Source organism: Myotis yumanensis, unplaced genomic scaffold, assembly GCF_028538775.1.
Source record: "Myotis yumanensis isolate MYYU_CA2020_CCGP unplaced genomic scaffold, mMyoYum1.0.hap1 SCAF_23, whole genome shotgun sequence".
Classification (NCBI taxonomy): Eukaryota; Metazoa; Chordata; class Mammalia; order Chiroptera; family Vespertilionidae; genus Myotis; species Myotis yumanensis.
This window is the reverse complement of record NW_027223774.1, coordinates 1,064,106-1,089,554: the sequence shown is the minus strand read 5'-3', so window position 1 is coordinate 1,089,554 and position 25,449 is coordinate 1,064,106. Positions and strand designations below refer to the sequence as shown.

General features: G+C 45.9%; 1 protein-coding gene across 1 annotated transcript; it reads left to right on the top strand.

The window, feature by feature from the left end:
• Positions 1-738: 738 nt before the first annotated feature.
• LOC139000220 (zinc finger protein 420-like) lies at positions 739-17,971 on the top strand. The gene is made up of 3 exons (XM_070402481.1): positions 739-859; positions 2,125-3,477; positions 17,079-17,971. The coding sequence occupies exons 1-3, from the start codon at positions 739-741 to the stop codon at positions 17,969-17,971; spliced, it is 2,367 nt and encodes a 788-aa protein (XP_070258582.1).
• Positions 17,972-25,449: the final 7,478 nt, after the last annotated feature.

Sequence of the window (25,449 nt, the reverse complement as noted above, 5' to 3'; positions counted from 1 at the left end):
GAGCTGAAGTGTCACATAGATGCACACCTCCTATGGTTGTTGAGGGCTGACATTGACCAATGAGAAGGAGATAGCATATATTGGTGTCACCTGCGCTTGCATGTTTGCAGTGGAAAGGGGATTGGTGATAGAGAGAGAAACACATTACACAGGCTGTGAATTAGACCTTTGGAAGAGAGGATGAGGAGGAAATAAAGTGTTCTCGAGACAGCAAATTTGTGTTGCTCTGAGGATGTGCCCCTGGAAATGAAGCTGTGTGAGAGAAGTGTGTTTCAAAGAATTATGTTGAGCAAGTAGTACAAGGTGCTGGCCTCAACACCATGGTATCAGAGTTAGAAGGATGAAGCACAATGCCATATTTTTTCATGTTTCTGAGGGAGATTACAAGAGTATTGCCTGACAAATGCAGTGATGAATCATTCACATTTTCTTTATAGCCAACATCTCTCTGTTCCCTCTGTGGGTCACACCCACTGTATCGACAAGAGGCAGTGTGGGCTACATGTGAGGCCCAGAACTCAGGTATCTTCTATCTGCTCAACTGCCTTTATTGTTGTGGGAAGACACAGTAACAGTAGGAATATAAGGAGAGAGTGACTTTGATGGGCCCAAGGTGTGGTGTCTTGTCAGATGAATTGTAGAGAGAGGAAATGGATGTGGAGGGTGGGAATTATGAAGAACTTGCAATCCTAGGAGAGAAGCTAATCATGGCTTGAACTGTCCCCATTATGACAGAATATGAACTTTGAGGACGTGGCCATTGACTTCTCTGAGGAGGAGTGGGGCCTCCTTGATGAGGCTCAGAGACTTCTGTACTGCAATGTGATGCTGGAAGTGTTTGCACTTGTCTCATCTGCAGGTAAGACCTTCACGTTCCTCCCAATATCCTGAGGTGATGTCTACTCTTCCTTTATTCTTCAAACATAGGTCTCACAGCCACACCATGGGCTCTACTAATATCCCCCACTGTCCTTTCAAATGGGCTCTGGCTGCCAGGGACGAGCTGTGTGGGGAGTCCTGATCTCTGGGCTCCCCAAGCATCCCTTACACCCACTGCTTCAGAAAATGTAAAAAGTGTCTGGCAGTCAGGAGTCTTGCAATGAGCTTTATGGGACCCACTTTGAACTTTGTCTTCCTGGGAAGGTAACTCTGTCCTCATGGCTGCCACTTCTACACCATTCATCCAGGTAAGGCTCTGTGACAGCCTGTGCCAGGTTATGGTCTTTACTTACATGAACCGTAGCTGCACTTATAACATCCTCTCTCAATTTTTGTTTGTAATATTTTCTTCCCTGAATACTATTGCAATCCGAATTGCTCTGACTTTGTGCTGGCTGCTCACCTACCTTGTGTTTCATTAATACTCTGAATATTTAGGTTGTATGTTTTTATAGAGTAGAAGGTGCATGGAGAAGCCTGTGTTCTCTCTCAGGGTGAACTGGGAAGATAGTCTATGATTCTACTGAGTGGAAACTGGGGGTAGGTGTCACATGAGGGCGTTTCTCAGATAATACCAGGATCCCGCTTGTGTCCAACCATATTTAGGTGTGGATGGGTTTGTCCATACCTTATATCTACATTTTCTTTACCATTATTGACATTTTGATGACTGATCATTTCATCTGTTACATCATGGCTTTTGGTTAACTTCACGTTTTTCACCTTTTTGCATCACCTGATCCTCGGCACTCCTCCCTGTGCAGTATTCTCCTACTTGGACCTGCACATGTGTTATGAGGTGCACATACATGCTTAAGTAGCCCTCAAACCCCTGCTACTGAATTTTACTTGTAATAAGACATAACCACCCTTCTGCACAGCTTGCCCATGTCACCAGGAGATGAGCCCTGCTGAACACTGTTAGCAGAAGAGGAGCTGATGATCCTGTTTCAATTCCATGCTGTGCTTGCCATCTTTGTGTCATATATCTGGTGAGGCTTTCCTTGTTTTGTGATATTCAGAGTTCCAGAACTTCACAGGAGCCTTTTCCAAATCCTTCCAGCACATCTCATATTTTCAGGCAATTGCGTGGAATGCATGTATGATGTGCAACATATTTTTGTAATGGAACTTCCCTCATCACAGTAGTCAACATCCAGTTCCTCCTCATTTCTCTGTTTTCAGGTTGTTTGCATAAAATGGATGATGAGGAGGCCTATTCTGAGCAGAGTGTATCTGTACAAGGAGCGTCACAGGTCACGGTGTCTAAGACAGAGCCAGCAACCCAGAGGACCCATGTGTGTAAGCGGTGTTTCTCTGTGTTCAAAGACAGTCTGCACCTGACTGAGTCACAGGCAGCATACCTTGAGCAGAAAGCCTTCTTCAAGGACACACGTGTGAGAGACTTCTGTTTCAGTACAAACCCTCGCCAGCAAAAAAGGGAAGCCACTGGAGAGAAGCCCTGGAAAGAATCTGTGGACAGGACCTCGTTTGTGACCAGGTGTAGCTTCTACTTATCAGGGCTGCCTTCATCCAGTAGGGAGGTTGGGGAAGACTTGCCAGCCATCTCAGAGCTTCTCCAGCCCCAGGCCCCTCTCTACACTGAGGAGCCACACAGTGGCAGTGAGATTTCCCAGAAATTTCTCAGTGGAAAAGGTCATAACCAGTGCGGTCAATGTGAAAATGCTGCCAGCCACAACCAGAAAGTTGTTCAACAGAGCCTCTGCAAGGGAGTTGTGAATGATGCTTGGAAGAAATCTGGAGAAATTTTTACAGGGATCTCTAGCCTCATTCAATATAGGAAAGCTCACAGTGTAGAAAAGCCATATGAGTGTAGTGATAGTGGGAAGGCCTTTGGATATAAGAGTAACCTCAATCAACACCACAGACTTCACACTGGAGAAAAGCCCTATGTGTGTAGTGAGTGTGGAAAGTCATTCAGGTATAACTCTGTTCTTAATCACCACCAGAGAATTCACACTGGTGAAAAACCTTATAAGTGCAGTGAATGTGGGAAGTCCTTTAGACAGAGGTATAACCTCACCGACCACCAGAGTGTACACAGTGGAGAAAAACCTTATGAGTGTAGTGAATGTGGGCAGTCCTTCAGACAAAGAAGTACCCTTACTAATCACCAGAGAATTCACAGTGGAGATAAACCTTATGAGTGCAGTGAATGTGGGAAATCTTTTAGAAGTCATAGTAAACTTTTTACCCACAAGAGAATTCACACTGGAGAAAAACCTTATGAGTGCAGTGAATGTGCGAAGTCCTTTAGACAAAGGTATGTTCTCAGGGAACACCAGAGAATTCACACTGGAGAAAAACCTTATGAGTGTAGTGAATGTGGGAAGTCCTTTAGACAAAGGTATGCCCTCAGGGAACACCAGAGAATTCACACTGGAGAAAAACCTTATGAGTGTAGTGAATGTGGGCAGTCCTTCACAAAAAGTTGTAACCTTACTAATCACCAGAGAGTTCACTCTGGCGAAAAACCTTATGAATGCAGTGAATGTGGGAAATCATTTAGATGCCTTGGTCACCTTCTTATGCACAAGAGAGTTCACACAGGAGAAAGGCCTCATGAGTGTAGTGAATGTGGGAAATCTTTTAGCAGAAAATCTCACCTCATTAGACACCTGATTGTTCACAATGGAGAAAAGCTTTAAATGTGCACCCAATACTTAATTTTTCTCATTGACAATAACAACTTTGATACACATTTAATGGACTATAATCACCTTTTATCACAACATGCACTCCCCTAGATTCCTCATAAAATTTCAAGTACAAGTGATGCTTTAAATAACTGCATGGCACTTGCTAAGCTGCTGGGGCCTACCACCCGATTGAAATCCCTGGGAGTGTTTCTGGCTGAGGCGATTTCACCTGCACCACCTGGCTCACCTGATCAGGGTGCATCAGTCACAGCCCCTGCGTCGTCAGGAAAAAGAAGTCTGTGTTCTCAGCTCGGCCTGAGCAAACTGTGATTACTCCAAGCTCATGGCAGGATCTTCATTCCTTTCTGACTAGGAAATGGAGTTATTGAGGGTTCATCAAGCGCACCCATCCTCAGCTAAGTGCTACATCTCTCTGGGACATCACCTTATGCTGTGATGAATTGTTTCCTTTTCCAGTTCACCAACTTGCAAACCCATTGAATTTTCTAACACATCTCTGTTTTCTGATATTTTTGTCCAGGTGCTTTTGCTCACGTATTAGTACCTTTCATTTTGTTGGTCCTATTCATTGCCTGGATTGATCTGAAAGCACACTTGGGATCTGTCAGCATGAACAGGAGAACAGATATTGTGGGAATCCCAAACCAGCTGTGCTTCCGAAGGCAAACGTGGAGTCAGAAAGTCACTGTGTCCAGTATTCACTTGTAGTGCAGTGCTGCCCAAGACCTGGAAGGAAAGGCAGCATGACTTGGTGGTTCTCATTTTCAGCCTGGTGCCTCCTATGATTGAGATCTGAGTTCATCCTGAAGATGGGGGTGGGCGGCTTTGTTGTGCTTCTGTGAACAATGTGAATTATATTCTCTGTTCACAGTGTGTATTACATACTGTCAAGGTGCCCTGTGCCGTTATGAATGACATTTTGCAGGCTGGTGTCGCTTGTATTGAGACTCTGAGGGTTAGGTTGAACTACAATTGGGTCAGAAACTCTGTGTTCATAGTGAGTGGGAAAGAGTGCAGTGAATTATGTGAATCGCACCTCTTCTGAACGTTACCCACAAAGGACTAAGGACGTGTGACTTGTGTGGTCATTGTGGACAGTTGTCCTCAGTTCCTCCATCACTGTTTCCTGTGGCTAAAGTCATTTTTAGAGAAAATAATCTAAAGGGCCTGTTTCCTCTTCTGGCCTCTCTAAGGTGTTCACCTCAAGGTTTGCTCAACAGGCAAGACCTCAGAGCTAGAGGAAGGGTAATCCTGTAGTCAGTCCCAGGATGTGGCATTTGTGACCCAGTCAGCATTCCTGTTGATTCTGATGGCCATAGTCTTCTCTGCTTGCCAGTATTTGCTCCCACTGAGGCAAGGCTTTTGCTCCCAGGAAATTAGGAGAGAGATGGTAGAGCCCATATAGGGTTGTCATTTTAATTTTTTAACAAGACACGGATATCTGGGCCTTTATTTGAAAGCACATTTTAAGGTTTTATTTAGGTATATTAGTACTATTTGGTGAATTTGGACATAGGGATCAAGCTCTGATACGGTCACATGTGACAGAAACTTACCTCTCACGCGTATACAGGTTCGGGCAAAACCTGTATCTTCAGGCATAGAGACGTGAATATGCAAAACACAGAGTTGACTCTCTATTTTTCTAAATAAGTATTTTACATATCTAACAATATTTTTAACGACTTTTTACAAAGAAAGGAAGGTAGACAAAGTGAGAGCGAGAGAGAGAGTAATTGTGATATTAGAAAGAAACATCAAACAGCTCCCTCCTGCACGTCACCTACAGGGCATCCAGGCAGGCGTGTGCCTTGAGCTGGAATGGAACCAGTGACCTTTTAGGGCAATGGATGGTGCTCAAACACCTGAGGCTCACTGGCCAGGGAAGAGTTTATTCTTGTTTTTTATTATTTTTAAATTATTGTAGTAATTTCCAGCCAACAGCTCTACACCTACCTGTGCCACACCCTGTAGTTACCTCCTGCCCGTTTGTAATCTCTCCTTCTGCCTTCCCCAGCCCTAAATGCAGTCATTGATTTTCCTTGTTTTACAAGACTAGTTAATATTTTTTAAGATTAGTTAATATTTTTCATAATTTCAAGCACACTATAAGGGATATACAAATATTGCTTTCCTTCATGCTAAACAGTATTTTGAGATTCAACGTGAATGCTTATGTGAACAGTTAATTATTTTTTATGGCTGAGTCATACTGTTTTCTCTGAATAGCCAGTTTACCTATTGATCTGTCTATGGTTTTAGTTATTTCCAGGTTTGGGATATTAAAAATAAATCTGCTGGGAATATTGCCTTCAGTTCTTTATATAGAGGTATGTTTTACTTATCAAAGGGATGCAGTGTAGGCGAATGTTTTACCTGTTAGTATATGCAGAACTGTGTTCTAAAATGGTCATTCCTTTGGCTTTCTCATCACCCATAGTAATGAAATTTCTAATTTTTCCACAACCCTGCCAACACATGTGATGTTTAATCTTTTTAATAATAGGCTGAGAAATGAGTATAGTGTTAACTTGCTTTGTTTTAATTCCATTTCCCTAATAAATTTTTATGGTGTACGTTTTCTCAAGCAATTCTTCACCCTGTTTTTGTCTTCTTTCTTGAAATTCTGGTCAGAATCTTTTGCCAAATTTTAAAATGAATTTATTATTTTAACTGGTAGGTTAGTGCAGCATCTAAGATGTATTTATTCATTTCACTCAATCCTCAGTGACAAAACAGACTTCTTTGCAATGTGAAACTATATATACATATTTTTAAAAATATTGTTTTTATTGATTTGAGAGAGGAAAGGAAAGGGATAGAGAGATAGAAACATCAACGATGAGAGAGAATCATTGATCAGCTACCTCTGCACGCCCCCTACCGGGGATCAAACCCGCAAGCAAGGCATGTGGCCTTGCTTGGAATGGAACCCAGGACCCTTCAGTCCCCAGGCCAACACTCTATCCACTGAGCCAAACCAGCTAGGGCTCAACCCCTTAATTCTTTAAAAAAAACCATATATATATATATATATATATATATATATATATATATATATATGTATATATAATTGATTTTTACAGAGTGGAAGGGAGTGGGGTAGAGAGATAGATACATCGATGAGAGAGAAACATCAATTAGCTGCCTCCTGCACACCTCCTAATGGGGATGTGTCCACAACGAAGGTGCATGCCTTTGACCAGAATTGAACCTGGGACATTTCAGTCCTCAGGCCGACGCTCTATCCACTGAGCCATACCGGTTAGGGCTAAATATATTTTTATTGATTTCAGAGAGGAATGGAGAGGGACAGAGAGAGAGACAGAAACATCAATGATGATAGATAATCATTGATCAGCTGCCTCTTGCACCTCCCCTACTGGGTATTGAGCCCACAACCTGTGCATGTGCCCTTGACTGGAATCAAACGGGGAACCATTCAGTCCACAGGCTGATGCTCTATCCAGTGAGCCAAATCAGCTAGGACCCCTTAATTCTTTTTGAAAATTGTAATCCTCATCTGAGGATATGTTTATTGCTTTGAGAGAGAGGAAGGGAGGGGCACAGAGAAAAAAAAGGAACATCCATGTGAGAGGAAACATGGACTGGTTGCCTCCATAAATGCCGGACAGCGGATCAAACCCACAACCTGGTCTGCGCCCTCACCAGGAACTGAACAAGCCCTTTGATTGAAATGGAAGAATGAAATGAAGCTGCAAGAGATTGAGCCGCCTGGCCAGGGCAGCACCTGAAATCTTCATGTTTCCTTCAGGACCATGAGTTGGTATGACTCAGCATTTGGGGGAGTGTTTGTTTTGCATGTTGCCTGTTGGTTGTATGTGTGAATTGGCTGTCCCTTTGGGTGTTCCTGATGTGTGTATTTTGTTCTCTTTGTGTCTGTGTTCTATGTCCGTGTATGTCTGCTCTGGTGTGGCTTGTGTCCATCGTGTGTGTGTGTGTGTGTGTGTGTGTGTTCCCCTCAAGGTGTTCCCTGTGTCTGCAGTGTGTGTCTGTGTGAGCCTGGCCAGAAGCCCTGCACCTGAGTGCCCAGCTGAGCCTGGGGGTGTCCTGTACCTTCATGTTTCTGTACTTGTGGTGTCGGTATGTTTCCCTGTGAGTCTGTGCACCCCAGACACAGGCAGCTGCCTAGGCAGTCTCTGGAGGGATAAGGAAGGGGCCCCTTCTGTTCCTGCTCTTCCAGCCTCTGCTGTCCACCCGGGGGTCCCCTCTCTGGTCTCAGGGATGGATGAAGTTTAAAGAACCCCAGGCTGTGGGAAGGGGAGGAATTAGGGAAGATTCTGATGGCAGACTGGAGTTAGAGTGTGTGCATGGGGAATGTTTGTGAAGGACACTAGGCTTCGTGGAGGGGCTGGGGATCCAGGTGCCTTGGGAAGGAATGAGTGGGTGGGTGCATGTGGGGGGACCATAGTGGAAAGACTTTAGGCTCCTAACCCCCAACTAGGAATGAGGAAGTGGCCATCCCTGGAGATGGTGTCCCTTACCCGTGTGAAAGCAAGCTGATCCCTCAAGGAAGAAGGTGGCCGGGTCTACTCAGAGCATCACTCCTAGACCGCTGGGTCCCGGTCCATTGGGAGTGCGTGTCCACACAGGACACTGGGACCAGGAGGGAGAATTAGGCCCAGAGATCTCTTCACTGAATGGGGAGAACTGTGGCGGAACTGCATTTAGCACAGGTTCCTGCACAGAAACCACAGGGTTACCAATGATGTTACTGGCAGCATTTTCTCCATCAGCCCCACCTGCTGGGGCCCTCACCTGGGCAACGCAAAATATCCTGAGACTTGGAGGCAGGGAGGGACTGATGTTCATGTAAAAGCTCGTGGATGCTGGAGGCTTCCAGCCTGTGCCCTTCCCAGTCAACACCCTTAACTTGTGAGTCTTCACCTCCACCCGAGTGTGGGACCCGAGGCAGCCAGGGGTTTACCCAGGTCACACTCAGAAGTGGGTTCTGAGTTCGCGGCCAATGCCATCTGCCCAAACTCCTTTTCTGAGGTTCACTGCTTTGGAACTTGCCAGTGATGCTTTGCTGGGGTTCAGACCCAGCGGGCCAGGCTTCTCCAAGGTGTGGACGTAGTTGGCGAAGAATAATTTACACGGAGACAGCGTTCATAGCTCTCTAGCTCTCTTTAGAGTCCATGGATCTTCCTGTGCCTGGCTGAGGCCATAGAGAAAGATCCCTAAGCAAACTGAGCCTTTATTTTATAGTCAGAGGTAAACAAGGTAGTGGTTACCAAAGTTACAGTGTTCTTGTGAGTTTCACTTGTTTTGGTTCTTGTTCCTGCTACACTTCCCTCAGCCCATTAGCTTCCCGGGTAAGATCTAGGGAGCATTATAAGGTCAAGCCTAATTATGCTAAGAGGCCTGTGTCCTCTAAGCTGGGACTAGTTTGTGACTTTGCCAACAGGTCAGTCCGCCCTATATTGGCTCCCTACAATGGTTTTGGGCAGCGGTTCTCAACCTGTGGGTCACGACCCCTCTGGTGGTTGAATGACCCTTTCACAGGGGTCGACTAAGACCATCCTGCACATCAGATATTTACATTAGGATTCATAAGAGTAGCAACATGACAGTTATGAAGTAGCAATGAAAGTAATGCTATGGTTGGGTCACAACTAAAGGAACTGTATTAAAAATATCAAAGTTTGAGAAGCAGTGGTTTAGGGTAACCAGGGGACAAAGTCCACCTGGATGAGGAGACAGGGACCCATCCTGACAGACTTCCACTGTCATTTCCTACCCATCCCCACCCCTCTTTTTGGCCCTCCACAGTCCCCGAAAAGAGGCTGCCACCACCTGGGCATGTTCATGGGGCCCATCGAGTATGTCAGGTTCTCCTCCTGACCACTTGAGATTGACTTCAGTCTGCGATGTGCTCTGACCAATGGAATGTGCTGGGAGTGAAGCCTGTCACCTCTAACAGAAGAGTCTGGACACACGGAGACTGGCCACCCCCTATGTCCATCTCTGATAACACCCAGCAGTACCTAGAAGGGTGGATTCCCCTTTATCCTGGTCTCAGGAGATCAAGGGTGTACATGGGGTATGAACAAGAAAGATACTTTTTTAAAATAAAAGTCACTAAAACTTTGCGGCTATTTATTACCCATAATAAGATCTAGCTGGTCCTAATGGGAATGCATTGCCTATTCTACCCTCTAGAAGGGAGCAGAGCCTAACATTAGAAGCCAGAGGTGTGTTATTAGAGACACATGGGTTTGACTTCCAGCCCTGCCTTCATTAACTCTACAATCAGGCAATTTACCTGGAGTCTCTGAGTCTGGATTTCATATTGATGAAATAGATCCTGAAATGATCTCAAGTCGTGGAGAGGATTGAGTGAAATAATAATAATGCAGGTTAAGCACTGAATCCAGGGCCAGGCACATGTAGTGAACATTCAGTAACTGTTAGCTCCATAGCTGCACAATGTGTGCTGCCTGCAGACATGCAGACAACGTAGGAAATGTCGCCTTGTTGGCCTCGGTGTCCTTTCAAATATTGCTTTTAAGCGAATAGGATAGAATGATGTATATATTCCCATAGCCTTATTTTTCTCTTAATAATGTGCTATTTCTGTGTTAGAAGTAAAAACTCTGGCCCTATCCAGTTTGGCTAGGTGGGTAGAGCATTGGCCTGCAGACTGAAAGGTCCCGAGTTCGATTCCGGTCAAGGGCATGTACCTTGTTTGCAGACACATACCCAATAGGGCGTTTGCAGGTAGCAGCTGATAGATATTTCTCTCTCATTGATGTTTCTAACTTTCTATCCATCTCCCTTCCTCTCTGTAAAAAATCAATAAAACATATTTTATAAAATGATAATAAAAAAGAACTCTGAGGGCTGGAGTGATTCCATTGTTTAAGTTTCCTCCCAGGGAAAGAATGGTTGCAATTCCTGGTGAAGCCACAAGACATGTCCCTGGCTGGATGCCCAGACGGTGAGTAAGGGAGGGGAGGAGGCACCCCACCTGTTTTCCTCTCTCCCTCTCATTTTCTCTCTTAAAATAAAATTTAAAAAACAGTAACTATCTACATATCCGTTTAGAATTCTGGTCTTCAGGAATAATTGACATAATTTTCACCTCAGGGATCATTTTGAGCTTCATGAAATCTGAAATAATATCTCCAAATAAGGGCTCAGTTGCAGATAACACTCCCCATAACCCTGACACCAGCCACCAAAACCTAAGGTTGTCATTTCCCACACCCATTCGGGCGCCCCAACACCAATATTCTCAATGGCCAGTGACTGGGATCCTAATGCCACCTGCGGGGCCTGGAAAGTACCTTACCCAAAGGGCAATGCGCCTAATGATGGCTGCGTTTAGCCAATGAAAGCCCAGGAGAGGCGCACAAGCCTGGAGCTCATTGGTTTGGGCGTGACTCCCAGATTAGTCCTCCAGGTGGTCATTTTCACCTCCTCGTTCTATTGACTTAGAGGGCCCAGCGGGCAGCATCAGGACTAGGACAAGCCGGCAGAGACAGCGTCCCTGCTGTGCAGGGAGTGTCTGAGGCTTGTTGACCTGCAGCAGGCGGGATTGAGGTCTCCATGCTTCCCAGACTCCTCTCTGCTCACTGAGGTCAACTCAGCCTCACCCCATTTACCCTCCATCCTACCATGCTGTCAGGCCCTGCAGCTCGAGTCCCAGCACCCTGAACCGTGAGTAGCTTGTAGGTGTCACAGCATGTGATGGGGTGAATGAGAGTGACGGGCTGCAAGGCCGCTCAGTCAGGCCGTGGGGCTGTGGCTGAGCTGTGAGGACTCGGGAAAGCCAGGCCTGTTTTGTGTTTAAAGGTAACAAAGAATATGAGGCAACGTTTTGTGTGAGGAGTTTTACTTTCATCCTCAGGACGCTGGGGCCATGGGTGGTTGTGAACAGCAGAGGGACGCTGTCTGAGGTCGGGTTCTACACATTTCCCCAAACCGCTGATAAGAAGAACACCTTAAAGGGAGAGGAGAGAAATTAGGGATCAGAAGGAGGAGTATTTTGAAAGATAAGGAACTTGGCAACAGTGTGCACTGAGGACCGAGCCCTGGGGGGATTCAGGTATCATCCAGTACCAGGGATGGGCCAGGGCCCTGAGCAGCCTGAGCCCCTGAATCCTGGCGTTGGGTGCCAGGCCGTCAACAGACCTTTAGTGCCTACAGGTTCCTGCAGGTGCAGAGCTGCTGAGGGGCCTGGGCTGTGGGGCTGATGTAAGGGCCTCACACTCTTGTGGCCTCTGAGACAGTGGGGTCCTGGGGCTGTCCAGCCTCTCTTCCTGCCCTGGGACCTGGGGACATAAAAACAGACACAAATCCCCGAATCCTAAGTCCAGGACTAGGGTTGGATGAAGTGGTCCATGTTTTTCTGGCAAACAGTGGAATGAGGTGTGGGAGATCCTTCCAGGCACAGGTTTCAGATGTGGCAGAGGCTCAGAGAGAAGACAGCTGGTTCAGGAACCTGCACGAATGGTTTTCTCTTTAATGGGAACAAGTAAGAATGGGAGCGGAGTCAGGTGTTGAGGAGCTTTGTGACAACACGGTTGTCTGTTCTGCAGGTGATGGGGGGCAATGGGAGATGAGGAGAAGAGGAGGCAGGTGATCTGACTCAGGTCTCATTAGAAGCCCTGTGGCTGCAGCATGGAGAGCAATATGGGTGAGAGGGAGGTGGTGAGATCGTCTGGGAGAGTGGGATGGTAACTGGCCCCTGATGGTAGCCCTGGAGATGGAAGACACAGTTGGATTTGGGATTGGTGTTTTAGGTGTGGCCACCTTTATTTTCTAATTTTGCGTTTGAAAGAGAGGCAGGGTGGGGTCAGAGTCAGAGATGAGATGAAGGTTTGTATTTAGCATCTGGGGATTTGGAAGCACCATCATCTGGCATGAAGACATTCATAGTGGGAAGGTTCATGTTCATTGCAGATAAACACGAACTCACACTTATTTTGGCCTGTTAGGGTGTGAGATATTTCAGAGAGCAGTTAAAGAGCATCTGGAACTCGGAGGAGTTGTTCAAGATGAAGATGACTCAAAAGGAGTGAAGACCGCCTGGACCAGAGCAGAGTTGTAGATCATCATTTTATTTTATGAAATTTCCCTAGGTCAATGGAAAGAAGGTGAGTTTTGGTCTGGTGCATATTTACTCATTAAACACTCACCAGGAATATTCTGTGAGCCTTGGTGTGGCCAAACTGAGTGCAACACCCCAGGCTACACCAAGGCTCACAGAATATTCCTGGTGCGTGGTTAATAAGTAAATATGCACCAGCCCCAATCTCCCCTTGTTTCCATCAACTTAGGCTAATGATCGGCAAACTCATTTGTTAACAGAGCCAAATATCAACAGTACTTCTTCAAAATAGACTCACCCAGGCCGAAAACTGACTTCTGCGAATGGGCCACGAAGTTTCAATCACACTGTATGTGCGCGCCCACCCGCCCGTGGTTTTTTGTGGAGGTGCCACACTCAAGGAGCCAAAGAGCCGCATGTGGCTGGTGAGCCACAGTTTGCCCACCACTGACCTAGGGCGTCCAATTAAAATAAAATGAAAATACATCCTGCATATCAGATATTTACATTATGATTCATAACAGTAGCAAAATTACAGGTATGAAGTAGCAACAAAAACAATTTTATGGTTGGGGGTCACCACAACAGGAGGAACTATATTAAGGGGTTGAGGCATTAGGAAGTTTGAGAACCACTGGCGTAGGGGCATGAGTGGCCATCTATGAGACTCCTGGGTATGGGGTGAAGCTAAGTAATACCTCCTTTGGAAAACTGCTGTTTGAACTACTCTGATATTCTTAGACAGTCTCTTATTCTGTAAGTCAAAACTGTTATTTTCAGACTGTAGGATAACTTTGTTTTTTGCTTGAGTAGAAAAGATAAACTTATTTGCCTGACCTTGCAAGCTAGCCATCTAACTGATACTCTGATATTGATGCCAGGTGCCTGTGAAGATATGATACTCAAGGTTACAGGTGTCTGTACAGATAGGACAGGTGTCTGCTTGATGTGATATGTACTCAAGGTTACAAGCTGTCTACAAAAATAACTGACACAAGGGCCTAAGAAAGATATAAAAAGAGAATTATTCCTCCTTTGGGTGTCCCAAATTTGACACTTGTACTGTGCTCTGAACCTGCACCCAATAGAGATGACTCCTAACAGGCTCATGAAGGCATCTTGTCCAGCTCGCTGATTTTTGATACAACAGGGGTAGAGGGCCATTGGCCTTGAGACTTGAGTGGTGAGGGCTGTGACTGGGGATGGGAGATCATGTGCAGCACTGGTGGAGGTGGGCTCTGGATATCTAAGATGTGATGTGGTTCTCAGTAGGTGAGCTTAAAGGAAAACACAGTCAGGGAGTGAGGCCTTTATAGCAGGGCTCAAGGCTGCCTCCATGAGTGTGGACTCTCAGAGTTTGTATAGAACTTATTCCTGTTTGAATTTGCCAAGCAGTCACTACACCACACATTCTGAGTAATGATCAGGAAGTCAAGGAGATGACTGTGGGGGCTGTGGGTGTGGGAGTGCAGGTGAGAGAGAAGTGTGGGAGAAGGAGTGATGTAACCTTGGAGAGGGAATGTGAATTCATGGCCACAGGACACTATGTTGCAATAAGGGTGAATAAGGACTGAGTCCATTTTTGGTGCTTACTGGCTGATATGATATATGATATGATATGAGGAATTTTAGTGTAATTGTCTGAAAATAGGGGTGTTATGGTCAGACCTGCCAGGTGCAGAGATGAGGTGTCACATAGATGCACACCTTCCTAAGGTTGTCCAGGGCTGCCATTGATCAATGAGAAGGAGATAGCACATATTGGTGTCAGCTGGTCTTGCATCTTTGCAGTGAATCGGGAAGGGAGATAGAAAGAGAGAGAAACACATTATAGAGGCTGTGAATTAGACATTTGGAAGAGATGCTGAGTTAGAAATAAAGTGTTCTCACCACGGCAAATTTGTGTTGCCCTTGAAGATGTGCCCCTGTAAATGAAGCTGTGTGCGAGAAGTGTGAGAATTATGTGGGCAGATAGTGCAAGGTGATGGCCTCAACATTATGGTGTCAAGTCAGTAGGGTGAACAGGCAGTCATGTTTTTTCATGTCTCTGAAAGAGAAACCGGGTGATAACAAGAGTATTGCCTGACAAAATAACTGATAAATCATTCACATTTTCTTTATGGACAACATCTCTCTCTTCCCTATGTTGATGACACCCACTGTATTGACAAGAGGCAGTGTTGCCTACTCTGAGTCCCAGATCTCAGGTATCTTCTCTCTGCTCAACTGCCTTTATTGTTGTGGGAAGACACAGTAACAGTAGGAATGTAGGGAGAGAGTGACTTTGATGGGCCCACAGCCTGCTGTCTTGTCTGATGGAGAGTAGAGTGAGCATATGGATGTGGAGGGTGGGAATTATGAAGAACTTGAAATCCTAGGAGAAAAGCTAATCATGGATTGAACTGTCCCCATTATGACAGAATATGAACTTTGAGGATGTGGCCATTGTCTTCTCTGAGGAGGAATGGGGGCTCCTTGATGAGGCTCAGAGACTTCTCTACTGCAATGTGATGCTGGAAGTGTTTGCACTGGTCTCATCTGCAGGTAAGACCTTCACGTTTCTCCGAATGTCCTGAGGTGATGTCTACTCTTCCTTTATTCTTCAAACATAGCTCTCACCACCACACCATGGGCTCTAATAATTTCCCCCACTGTCCTTTCAAATGGGCTGTGGCTGCCAGGGGCGAGCTGTGTGGGGAGTCCTGAGCTCTGGACTCACCGATCATCCCTTGCACCCGCTGCATCTGAAAATGCAAGAAGTGTCTGGCAGTCAGGAGTATTGCAATGAGCTTAATGGGACCCACTTTGAACTTTCTCTATGTCCTCATGGCTTCCACTTCTACACCATTCATCCAGGTAAGGCTCTTTGTGACAGCCTGTGCCAGGTTATCATCTTTACTTACATGAACTGGAACTGTACTTGTAACATCCTACCTCAATTGTTGTTTGTAATATTTCCTTCCCTGAATACTATTGCAATCCGAATTCCTCTGGGTTAGTGCTGGCTGCTCACCTCCGTTGTATTTCATTAATACTCTGAATATTTAGTTTGTATGTATTTATAGAGTGGAAGGTGCATAGAGAACCCTGTGTTCTCTTTCATAGTGAACTGGGAAGATGGTCTCTAATGAGGCCTGATTCTACTGAGTGGAAACTGGGGGAAGGTGTCACATGAGGGCTTTTTTTCAAATCACACCAGGAACCCGCTTGTGTCCAACCATATTTAGGTGCAGGTTCGTTTGTCACCACCTTATTTCTACATTTTATTTACTGTTATTGACATTTTGATGACTGATCATTTCATCTGTTACTTCAGGGCTTTTGTTTAACTTCATTTTTGTCACCTTTTTGCATCCTCTGTCCCTCTGCACTGCTCCCTGTGCAGTATCTCCTAAATGGACCTGCACATGTGTTATGAGGTGCACATATATGCTTAAGTAGTCCTCGAACCCTGCTACTGAATTTTCCTTGGAATAAAACATAAGCAACCTTTTGCACAGCTTGCCCATTTCACCAACGTATAAGCCCTGCTGAACACTTTTAGCAGAAGAAGGAGCTCACGATCCTTCTTCGATTCCATGTGGTGCTTGCCATCTTTGTGTCATATTTCTGGTGAGGGTTTCCTTGTTTTGTGATATTCAGAGTTCCAGAACTTCACAGGAGCCTTTTCCAAATCCTGTCAGCACATCCGTTGCATGGATCGCATGTATGATGTGTAACATATTTTTGTAATGGAACTTCCCTCATCGCCGTAGTCAACATCCAGTTCCTCCTCATTTCTCTGTTTTCAGGTTGTAGTCATAAATCGGATGATGAGGAGGCCTGTCCTGAGCAGAGTGTATCTGTACAAGGAGAGTCACAGGTCAGGGCGTCTAAGACAGAGGCAGCAAACCAGAGGATCCATGTGTGCAAGCGGTGTTTCTCTGTGTTCAAAGGTATTCTGCACCTGACTGAGTCACAGGCAGCAGACTTTGAGCAGAAAGCCTTCTTCAATGACACACGTGTGAGAGCCTTCTGTTTCAGTGCAAACCCTCGCCAGCAACAGAGGGAAGCCAGTGGAGAGAAGCCCTGGAAAGAAGGTGTGGACAGGGCCTCGTTTGTGACCAGGTGCAGCTTCTACTTATCAGGGCTGCCTTCATCCAGGAGGGACGTTGGGGAAGACTTGCCAGCCATCTCAGAGCTTCTCCAGCCCCAGGCCCCTGTCAACAGTGAGAAGCCACACAGTGGCAGTGAGATTTCTCAGAAACTTCTCAGTGGAAAAGGTCATAACCAGTGGGGTCAATGTGAAAATGCTGCCAGCCACAACCAGAAAGTTGTTCAACAGAGCGTCTGCAATGAAGAAGTGAATTATGAATATAACAAATATGGAAAAATTTTTAGAGGAATCTCTAGACTCATTCGACATAGGAAAGTTCACAGTGGAGAAAAGCCGTATGAGTGTAGTGACTGTGGGAAGGCCTTTGGATATAAGACTAACCTCAATCAACACCACAGAGTTCACAATGGAGAAAAGCCCTATGTGTGTAGTGACTGTGGGAAGTCATTCGGGTATATCTCTGTTCTTAATCGGCACCAGAGAGTTCACACTGGGGAAAAGCCATATGAGTGTCCCGATTGTGGCAAGACTTTCAGTCATAGGTACAACCTCACTGTACACCAGAGAGTTCACACTGGAGAAAAACCTTATGAGTGCAGTGAATGTGGGCAGTCCTTTAAACGAAGGTGTACCCTCACTGAACACCAGAGAGTTCACACTGGAGAAAAACCTTATGAGTGCAGTGAATGTAGGCAGTCCTTTAGACGAAGGTTTATCCTCACTGAACACCAGAGAGTTCACACTAGAGAAAAACCTTATGAGTGCGGTGAATGTGGGAAATCTTTTAGATGGCATGGTCATCTTTTTACTCACAGGAGAATTCACACTGGAGAAAAACCTTATGAGTGCATTGAATGTGGGAAGTCCTTTAGACAAAGGGGTAACCTCACCGAACACCAGAGAGTTCACACTGAAGAAAAACCTTATGAGTGCAGTGAATGTGGACAGTCCTTCAGTCGAAGGTGTAACCTCATTGAACACCAGAGAGTTCACACTGGAGAAAAACCTTATGAATGCAGTGAATGTGGGAAAGCTTTTAGATGCCATAGTACCCTCTTTAAGCACAAGAGAGTTCACACAGGAGAAAGGCCTCATGAGTGTAGTGAATGTGGGAAATGTTTTAGCAGAAAGTCTTACCTCCTTAGACACCTGATTGTTCACAATGGAGAAAAGCTTTAAGTGGGCACCGAATACTTTCTTTCTCTTATTGACAATAACAACACTGACGGGGATTCTTTGATACACAATTAACAGAACATAAACCTCTTTTATCACAACATGCACTACGCTAGATTCCTCATTAAATTTCTAGTAGAAGTGATGCTTTAGACAACTGCATGGCACTTGCTAATATACTCGGGCCTACTACCAGATTGAAATCAGTGAGAGTATTTCTGGCTGAGGCGATTTCACCTCTACCATCTGGCTCACCTGAACCGGGTGTCTCAGTCACAGCCCCTGCGTGGTCAGGGAAAAAGGATTCTGTGTTCTCACCTCTGCCTGAGCAAACTGTGATTACTCCAAGCTCGTAGCAGGATCTTCATTCCTTTCTGACTAGGAAATGGAGTTGATTGAGGGTTTACCCAGTGCACCCATCCTCAGCTAAGAAGAGCTACCTCTCTCAGAGACATAGTGGCTCTCACCTTATGCTGTGATGAATTGCTTCAGGTTCCAATCCACCAACCTGCAAACCCATGGAATTTTCTAACACGTCTCTGGTTTATGATCTTTTTGTCCAGGTGCTTTTACTCATGTACTAGTACCTTTCATTTTGTTGGTCCTATTCATTGCCTGGATTATTTGAAAGCACACTTGGGATCTGTCAGCATGTCCAGGGGAACAGATATTGTGGGAATCCCCAACCTGCTGTGCTTCCAAAGGCAAACGTGGAGTCAGAAAATCACTGTGTCCAGTATTCACTTGTAGTGCAGTGCTGCCCAAGACCTGGAAAGAAAGTCGGAATGACTTGGTGGTTCTCATTTGCAGCCTGGTGCCTCCTATGATTCGGTCTGAGGTCATCCTGAAGATGGGGGTGAGAGGGCTTTGTTGTGCTTCTGTGAACAATGTGAATTATATTCTCTGTTCACAGTGTGTATTACATACTGTCACGGTGCCCTGTGCCCTTATGAATGACATTTCATAAGGATGGTGTCGCTTGTATTGAGACTCTGAGGGTTAGGTTGAACTACAATTGGGTCAGAAACCCAGTATTCATAGTGAGTGGGAAAGAGTGCAGTGAATTAAGTGAATAGCACGTCTTCTGAACATTTTTTATTATCTTTAAATTATTGTAGTAATTTCCAGCCAACAGCTCTACACCTACTTGTGCCACACCCTGTAGTTACCTCCTGCCCTTTTGTCATCTCTCCTTCTGCCTTCCCCATCCCTAAATGCAGTCATTGATTTTCCTTCCTTTACAAGATCAGTTAATATTTTTTTAAGATTCGTTAATATTTTTCATAATTTCAGAAGCACTATAAGGGGTATACAAATATTGCTTTCCTTCTTGCTACGCAGTTATTTTGAGATTCAACACAAATGCTTATGTGAATAGTTAATTATTTTTTATGGCTGAGTCATACTGTGTTCTGTGAATAACCATCTTTCCTATTGGTCTGTCTATGGTTTTAGTTATTTCCAGGTTTGTGATATTAAAAATAAATCTGCTGGGAATATAGCCTGCAATTCTTTATATAGATGTATGTACTGCTTATCAAACTGATGTAGTGTAGGTGAATGTTTTACCTGTTAGTATATGCAGAACTGTGGTCAAAAATGGTCATTCCCTCTGCCTTGCCACCCACCCACAGTAATGAAAATTCTAGTTTTTCCACAAACCTGCCAGCACATGTGATGTTTAATCTTTTTACTCATAGGCCGAATAATGAGTATAGTTTTAACTTGCTCCGTTTTAATTCCATTTCCCTAATAAATTTTTATGTTGAATGTTTTTTCAAGCAAATCTTTACACTGTCTTTGTCTCCTTTGTTGAAATGTCTGGTCAGAATCTTTTGCCAATTTTTAAAATGATTTTATTATTTAACTAGTAGGTTAGTGCAGCATCAAAGATATATTTATTCATTTCACTCAATCCTCAATGACTCAACTGACTTCTTTGCAATGTGAAACTATATTTATATATATTTATAAAATATTGTATTATTGATTTTAGAGAGGAAGGGAAAGGGATATAGAGATAGAAACATCAATGATGAGAGAGAATCTTTGATCAGCTGCCTCTTGCACATCCCCTACTGGGTATTGTGCCCACAACCTGTGCATGTGCCCTTGACCGGAATCGAACCTGAGACCCCTCAGTCCACATGCTGATGCTCTATCCACTGAGCCAAACTAGCTAGGGCCCCTTAATTCTTTAAAAGTGTAATCCTCACCAGAGGGTATTGCTTTGAGAGAGAGAAGAAGGGTGGGCACAGACAAAAAAAAAAGGAACATCCATGTGAGAGGAAACATGGACCTGTTGCCTTCAATAAATGCTGGAGAGTAGATCAACCCACAACCTAGGTCTTCACCCTCACCAGGAACCCAACATGCCCTTTGACTGAAGTGGGGGAATGAAATGAAGCTGCAAGAGATTGAGCCGCCTGTCCAGGGCAGCACCTGAAATCTTCACGTTTCCTTCAAGACCATGAGTTAGTATGACTCAAAATTTGGGGGCATGTTTTGCATGTTGCCTGTTGGTTGTATGTGTGAATTGGCTGTCCCTTTGGGTGTTCCTGATGTGTGTATTGTGTTCTCTTTGTGTCTGTGTTCTATGTCCGTGTATGTCTGCTCTGGTGTGTGCGCGGGTGTTTGCATTGTGTGTGTGAGTCTGTGTGTGTGTGTGTGTGTGTGTGTGTGTGTGTTCTCTTCAAGGTGTTCCCTGTGTCTGCAGTGTGTGTCTGTGTGAGCCTGGCCAGAAGCCCTGCACCTGAGTGCCTAAGTGTGGCTGGGGGTGTCCACTACCTGCATGTTTCTGTGCTTGTGGTGTCGGTATGTTTCCCTGTGAGTCTGTGCACTCCAGACACAGGCAGATGCCTAGGCAGTCTCTGGAGGGGTCAGGAAGGGGCCCCTTCGATCTTTGCTCTTACAGCCTCTTCTGTCCTTCAAGGGGGCCCCTCACAGGCCTCAGGGATCGATGGAGTGAAAGGTCAGTTCATAGAATCCCAGGCTTTGGGAAGGGGAGGAATTAGGGAATATTCTGATGGCAGACTGGAGTTAGAGAGTGTGCATGGGGAATGTTTGTGAAGGACACTAGGCATCGTGGAGGAGCTGGGGATCCAGGTCCCTTGGGAAGGAATGAGTGGGTGGGTGCATGTGGGGAGACCTGAGGGGAAAGACTTCCAGGCTCCTAACCCTCTATTAGGAGTGAGGAAGTGAACATCCCTGGTGAGGGGTGTCCCTCGCCCATGTGAAAGCTAGGCTGACCCCTCAGGGAGGAAGGTGCCCGGGTCTACCAGAGCATCACTCCTAGACCACTGGGACCTGGTCAACTGGGAGTTCCTGGCCACATAGGACACTGGGGCCAGAAGGGAGAATTAGGCCCATAGATCTCTTCACTGTGGATGGGGAGAACTATGGAGGAACCGCATTCAGCACAGGTTCCTGCACAGAACGAGTGGAAACCACAGAGTCACCATTGATGTTACCGGCAGCATTTTCACTATCAGCCCCACCTAATGGAGCCCTTCCCTGGGCGATGCAAATGATACTGAGCATTGGAGGCAGGGTAGCAACTGATGTTAATATAAAAGAACGTGGATGCTGGTTGCTTGCAGCCTGAACTCTTCCCAATCAATACTATTAACTTGTGAGTCTTAACTTCCTGCACAGTGTGGGAAACCAGGCAGCCAGGGATTAACCCGGGGTCACACTCAGAAGTGGGTTCTGAGTTTGCTGCCAATGCCATCTGCCCAAACTCCTTTTCTGAAGTTCACTGCTTTGGAACTTGCCAGTGATGGTTTAGGGCTGCGGTTCTCAACCTGTGTGTCGAGACCCCTATGACGGTCAAACGACCCTTTCACAGGGGTCGCCTAAGACCATCCTGCATATCAGATATTTACATGACGATTCATAACAGTAGCAACATTACAGTTATGACGTAGCAATGAAAATAAATTGTGGTTGGGTCACAACATGAGGAACTGTATTTAAAGGGCCAGAAGGTTGAGAACCAGTGGTTTAGGGCAACCAGGGGACAAAGTCCACCTGGATAAGGAGGCAGGGACCCATCCTGACGGACTTCCACTGTCATTTCCTACCCATCCCCACCCCTCTCCTTGGCCCTGCACAGTCCCCGACAAGACGCGGGCACCACGTGGGCATGTTAATGGGGCCCATCGAGGAAGTATGTCAGGTTCTCCTCCTGACCACCTGAGTGTGACTTCAGCCTGTGATGTGCTCTGACCAATGAAATGTGCTGGAAGTGAAGCCTGTCACCTCTAACAGAAGAGTCTGGACATACGGAGACTGGCCACTCCCTATGTCCATCTCTAATAACACCCAGCAGCACCTACATGGGTGGTCTCTCCTTTATCCTGGTCTCTGGAGAACAAGGGTGCACATGGCGTATGAACAAGAAAGATACCTTCTTTAATGAAAGCCACTAAAACTTTGGGACTGTTTATTACCCATAACACCCAGCTTGTCCTAATAGGAATGCATCTCCTATTCTGCCCTCTAGGAGGCAGCAGAGCTTATAATTAGAAGCCAGAGCTCTGTTATTACAAACACATGGGATTGACTGCCAGCCCTGACTTTATTAACTCTACAATCAGGCAATTTACCTTGTGTCTCTAAGTCTGGATTTCATTTCAATAAAATAGATCCTGAAATGATCTCAAGTTGTGGAGAGAATTGAGTGAAATAATAATAATGGAGGTAAAGCATTGAATCCAGGGCCTGGCACATGTAGTGAACATTTGTAGTAACTGTTAGCTCCATAGCTGCACAATGTGTGCTGACTGCAGACATGCAGACAACGTAGGAAATGTTGTCTTGTTGGCCTCTGGGTCCTTTCAAATATTGCTTTTAAGCGAATAGGATAGAATTATGTATATATTCTCACAGCCTTATTTTTCTCTTTATAATGTGCTGTTTCTGTGTTAAAAATAAAAACTCTGGCCCGATCCAGTTTCGCTCAGTGGATAGAGCATCGGCCTGCAGACTGAAGGGTCCCGGGTTTGATTCCGGTCAAGGGCATGTACCTTGGTTGCGGGCACATCCCCAGTAGTGGGTGTGCAGGTGCCAGTTGATAGATGTTTCACTCTCATCGATGTTTATAACTCTCTATCCTTCTCTCTTCCTCCCTGTAAAAAATCTATAAAATATATTTTATAAAATGATAATGAAAAAAAAAATCTGAGGGCTAGAGTGGTTCCATTGTTTGAGTGTCCTCCCATGTACACAAAGGTTGCAATTCTTCGTGAAGCCACAAGACAGGTTCCTGGCTGGATGCCCAGATGGTGGGTAAGGGAGGGGAGGAGGCACCCCACCTGTGTTTTTCTCTCTCCTTCTCATTTTCTCTCTCAAAATAAAATTTTAAAAAAAGCAACTATCTACATATCCATTTAGATTTGTGGTCTTCAGGAATATTGACATAATTTTCACTTCAGGGAGCAGTCTGAGCTTCATGGAGTCTGAAATAATATCTCCAAATAAGGGCTCAGTTGCAGACAACACTCCCCATAGCCCTGCCACCCGCCACCAAAACCTAAGGTTGTCATTTCCCACCGCCATTCGGCGCCCCAACACCGATATTCTCAATGGCCAGTGACTGGGATCCTAATGCCACCTGCGCCGCCTGGAAAGTTCCTTACCCAAAGGGCAATGCGCCTAAAGATGGCTGCGTTTAGCCAATGAAAGCCCAGGAGAGGCGCCTGAGCCTGGCGCTCATTGGTTTGGGCGTGACTCTCAGATTAGTCCTCCAGGTGGTCATTTTCACCTCCTCGTTCTATCGACTTAGAGGGCCCAGCGGGCAGCATCAGGACTAGGACAAGCCATCAGAGGCAGCGTCCCCGCTGTGCAGGGGGTGTCTGAGGCTTGTTGACCTGCAGCAGGCGGGACTGAGGTCTCCATGCTTCCCGGACTCCTCTCTGCTCACTGAGGTCAACTCAGCCTCACCCCATTTACCCTCCACCTACCACGCTGTCAGGCCCTGCAGCTCGCCTCCCAGAACCCAGAACAGTGAGTAGCTTGTAGGTGACACAGCATGTGACGGGGTGAAAGAGGGTGTCGGGCTGCAATGCCGCTCAGTCAGGCCGTGGGGCTGTGGCTGAGCTGTGAGGACTCGGGAAACCCAGGTCTGTTCTTTGTTTAAAGGCAACAAAGAAGATGAGGCAAAGTTTTGTGTGAGGAGTTTTACTTTCATCCTCAGGACGCTGGAGCCATGGGTGGTTGTGAACAGCAGAGGGACGCTGTCTGAGGTAGGGTTCTAAACATTTCCCCAAACTGCTGATAAGAACCACACCTTAAAAGGGAGAGGAGAGAAATTAGAGACCAGAAGGAGGTGTCTTTTGAAAGATAAGGAACTTGACAAGAGTGTGCACTGAGGACGGAGCCCTGGGGGAATTCAGGTATCACCCAGCACCAGGGCTGGGCCAGGGCCCTGAGCAGCCTGAGCCCCTGGATCCTGGCATTGGGTGCCAGGCCATCAACAGACCTTTAGTTCCCACAGGTTCCTGCAGGTGAGGAGCCGCTGAGGGGCCTGGGCTGTGGGGCTGATGTCAGGGCCTCACACTCTTGTGGCCTCAGAGACAGTGGGGTCCTGAGGCTGACCAGCCTCTCTTCCTGCCCAGGGACCTGGGGACATAAAAACAGACACAAATACCCGAATTAAGTCCATGACTAGGTTTGGATGAAGTGGTCCATGTTTTTCTGGCAAACAGTGGAATGAGATGTGGGAGGTCCTTCCAGGCACAGGTTTCACATGTGGTAGAGGCTCAGAGTGAAGACAGCTGGTTCTGGAACCTGTAGGAATGTTTTTCTCTTTGATGGGAACAGGTAAGAATGGGAGCGGAGTCAGGTGTAGAGGAGCTTTGTGACAACAGGGTTGTCAGTTCTGCAGGTAATGGGGGCAATGGGAGATTTGGAGCAGCGGAGGCAGGTGATCTGCCTCAGGTCTCATTAGACGCCCTGTGGCTGCTGCATGGAGAGCAATATGGGTGAGAGGGAGGTGGTGTGATCATCTGAGATAGTGGTGAAAACTCATTAGTCAACTGAGCCAAATATCAACAGTTTAATGATTGAAATATCTCTTGAGGGCCGAATTTTTTAAACTTAAACTATATGGGTAGGTGCATTGTTATTAACTTAATTAGGCTACTCCTAAATTGGCCTTGGCTATAAAAGTCCTCAATCTGACTGAGGTACATTCACTGAGAACAACCCCATCCAACTCTCCCTTCCTCAACTCGTGCATGAACCATGCGCCTCTCCCGTGCTGCATATCCTTTGAGCGGCCTGCCTGTGCCATGTCTCCCATCACCCATCCGACTGACACCCCCCACTTTTTCTAATACCACTTCTTCAAAATAGACTCGCTCAGGCTGACAACCAACTTCTGCCCATGGGCCACGAAGTTTCAGTCACACTGTACGTGTGCACTGGTATGTGGTATTTTGTGGAAGAGCCACACTCAATGGGCCAAAGAGCCGCATGTG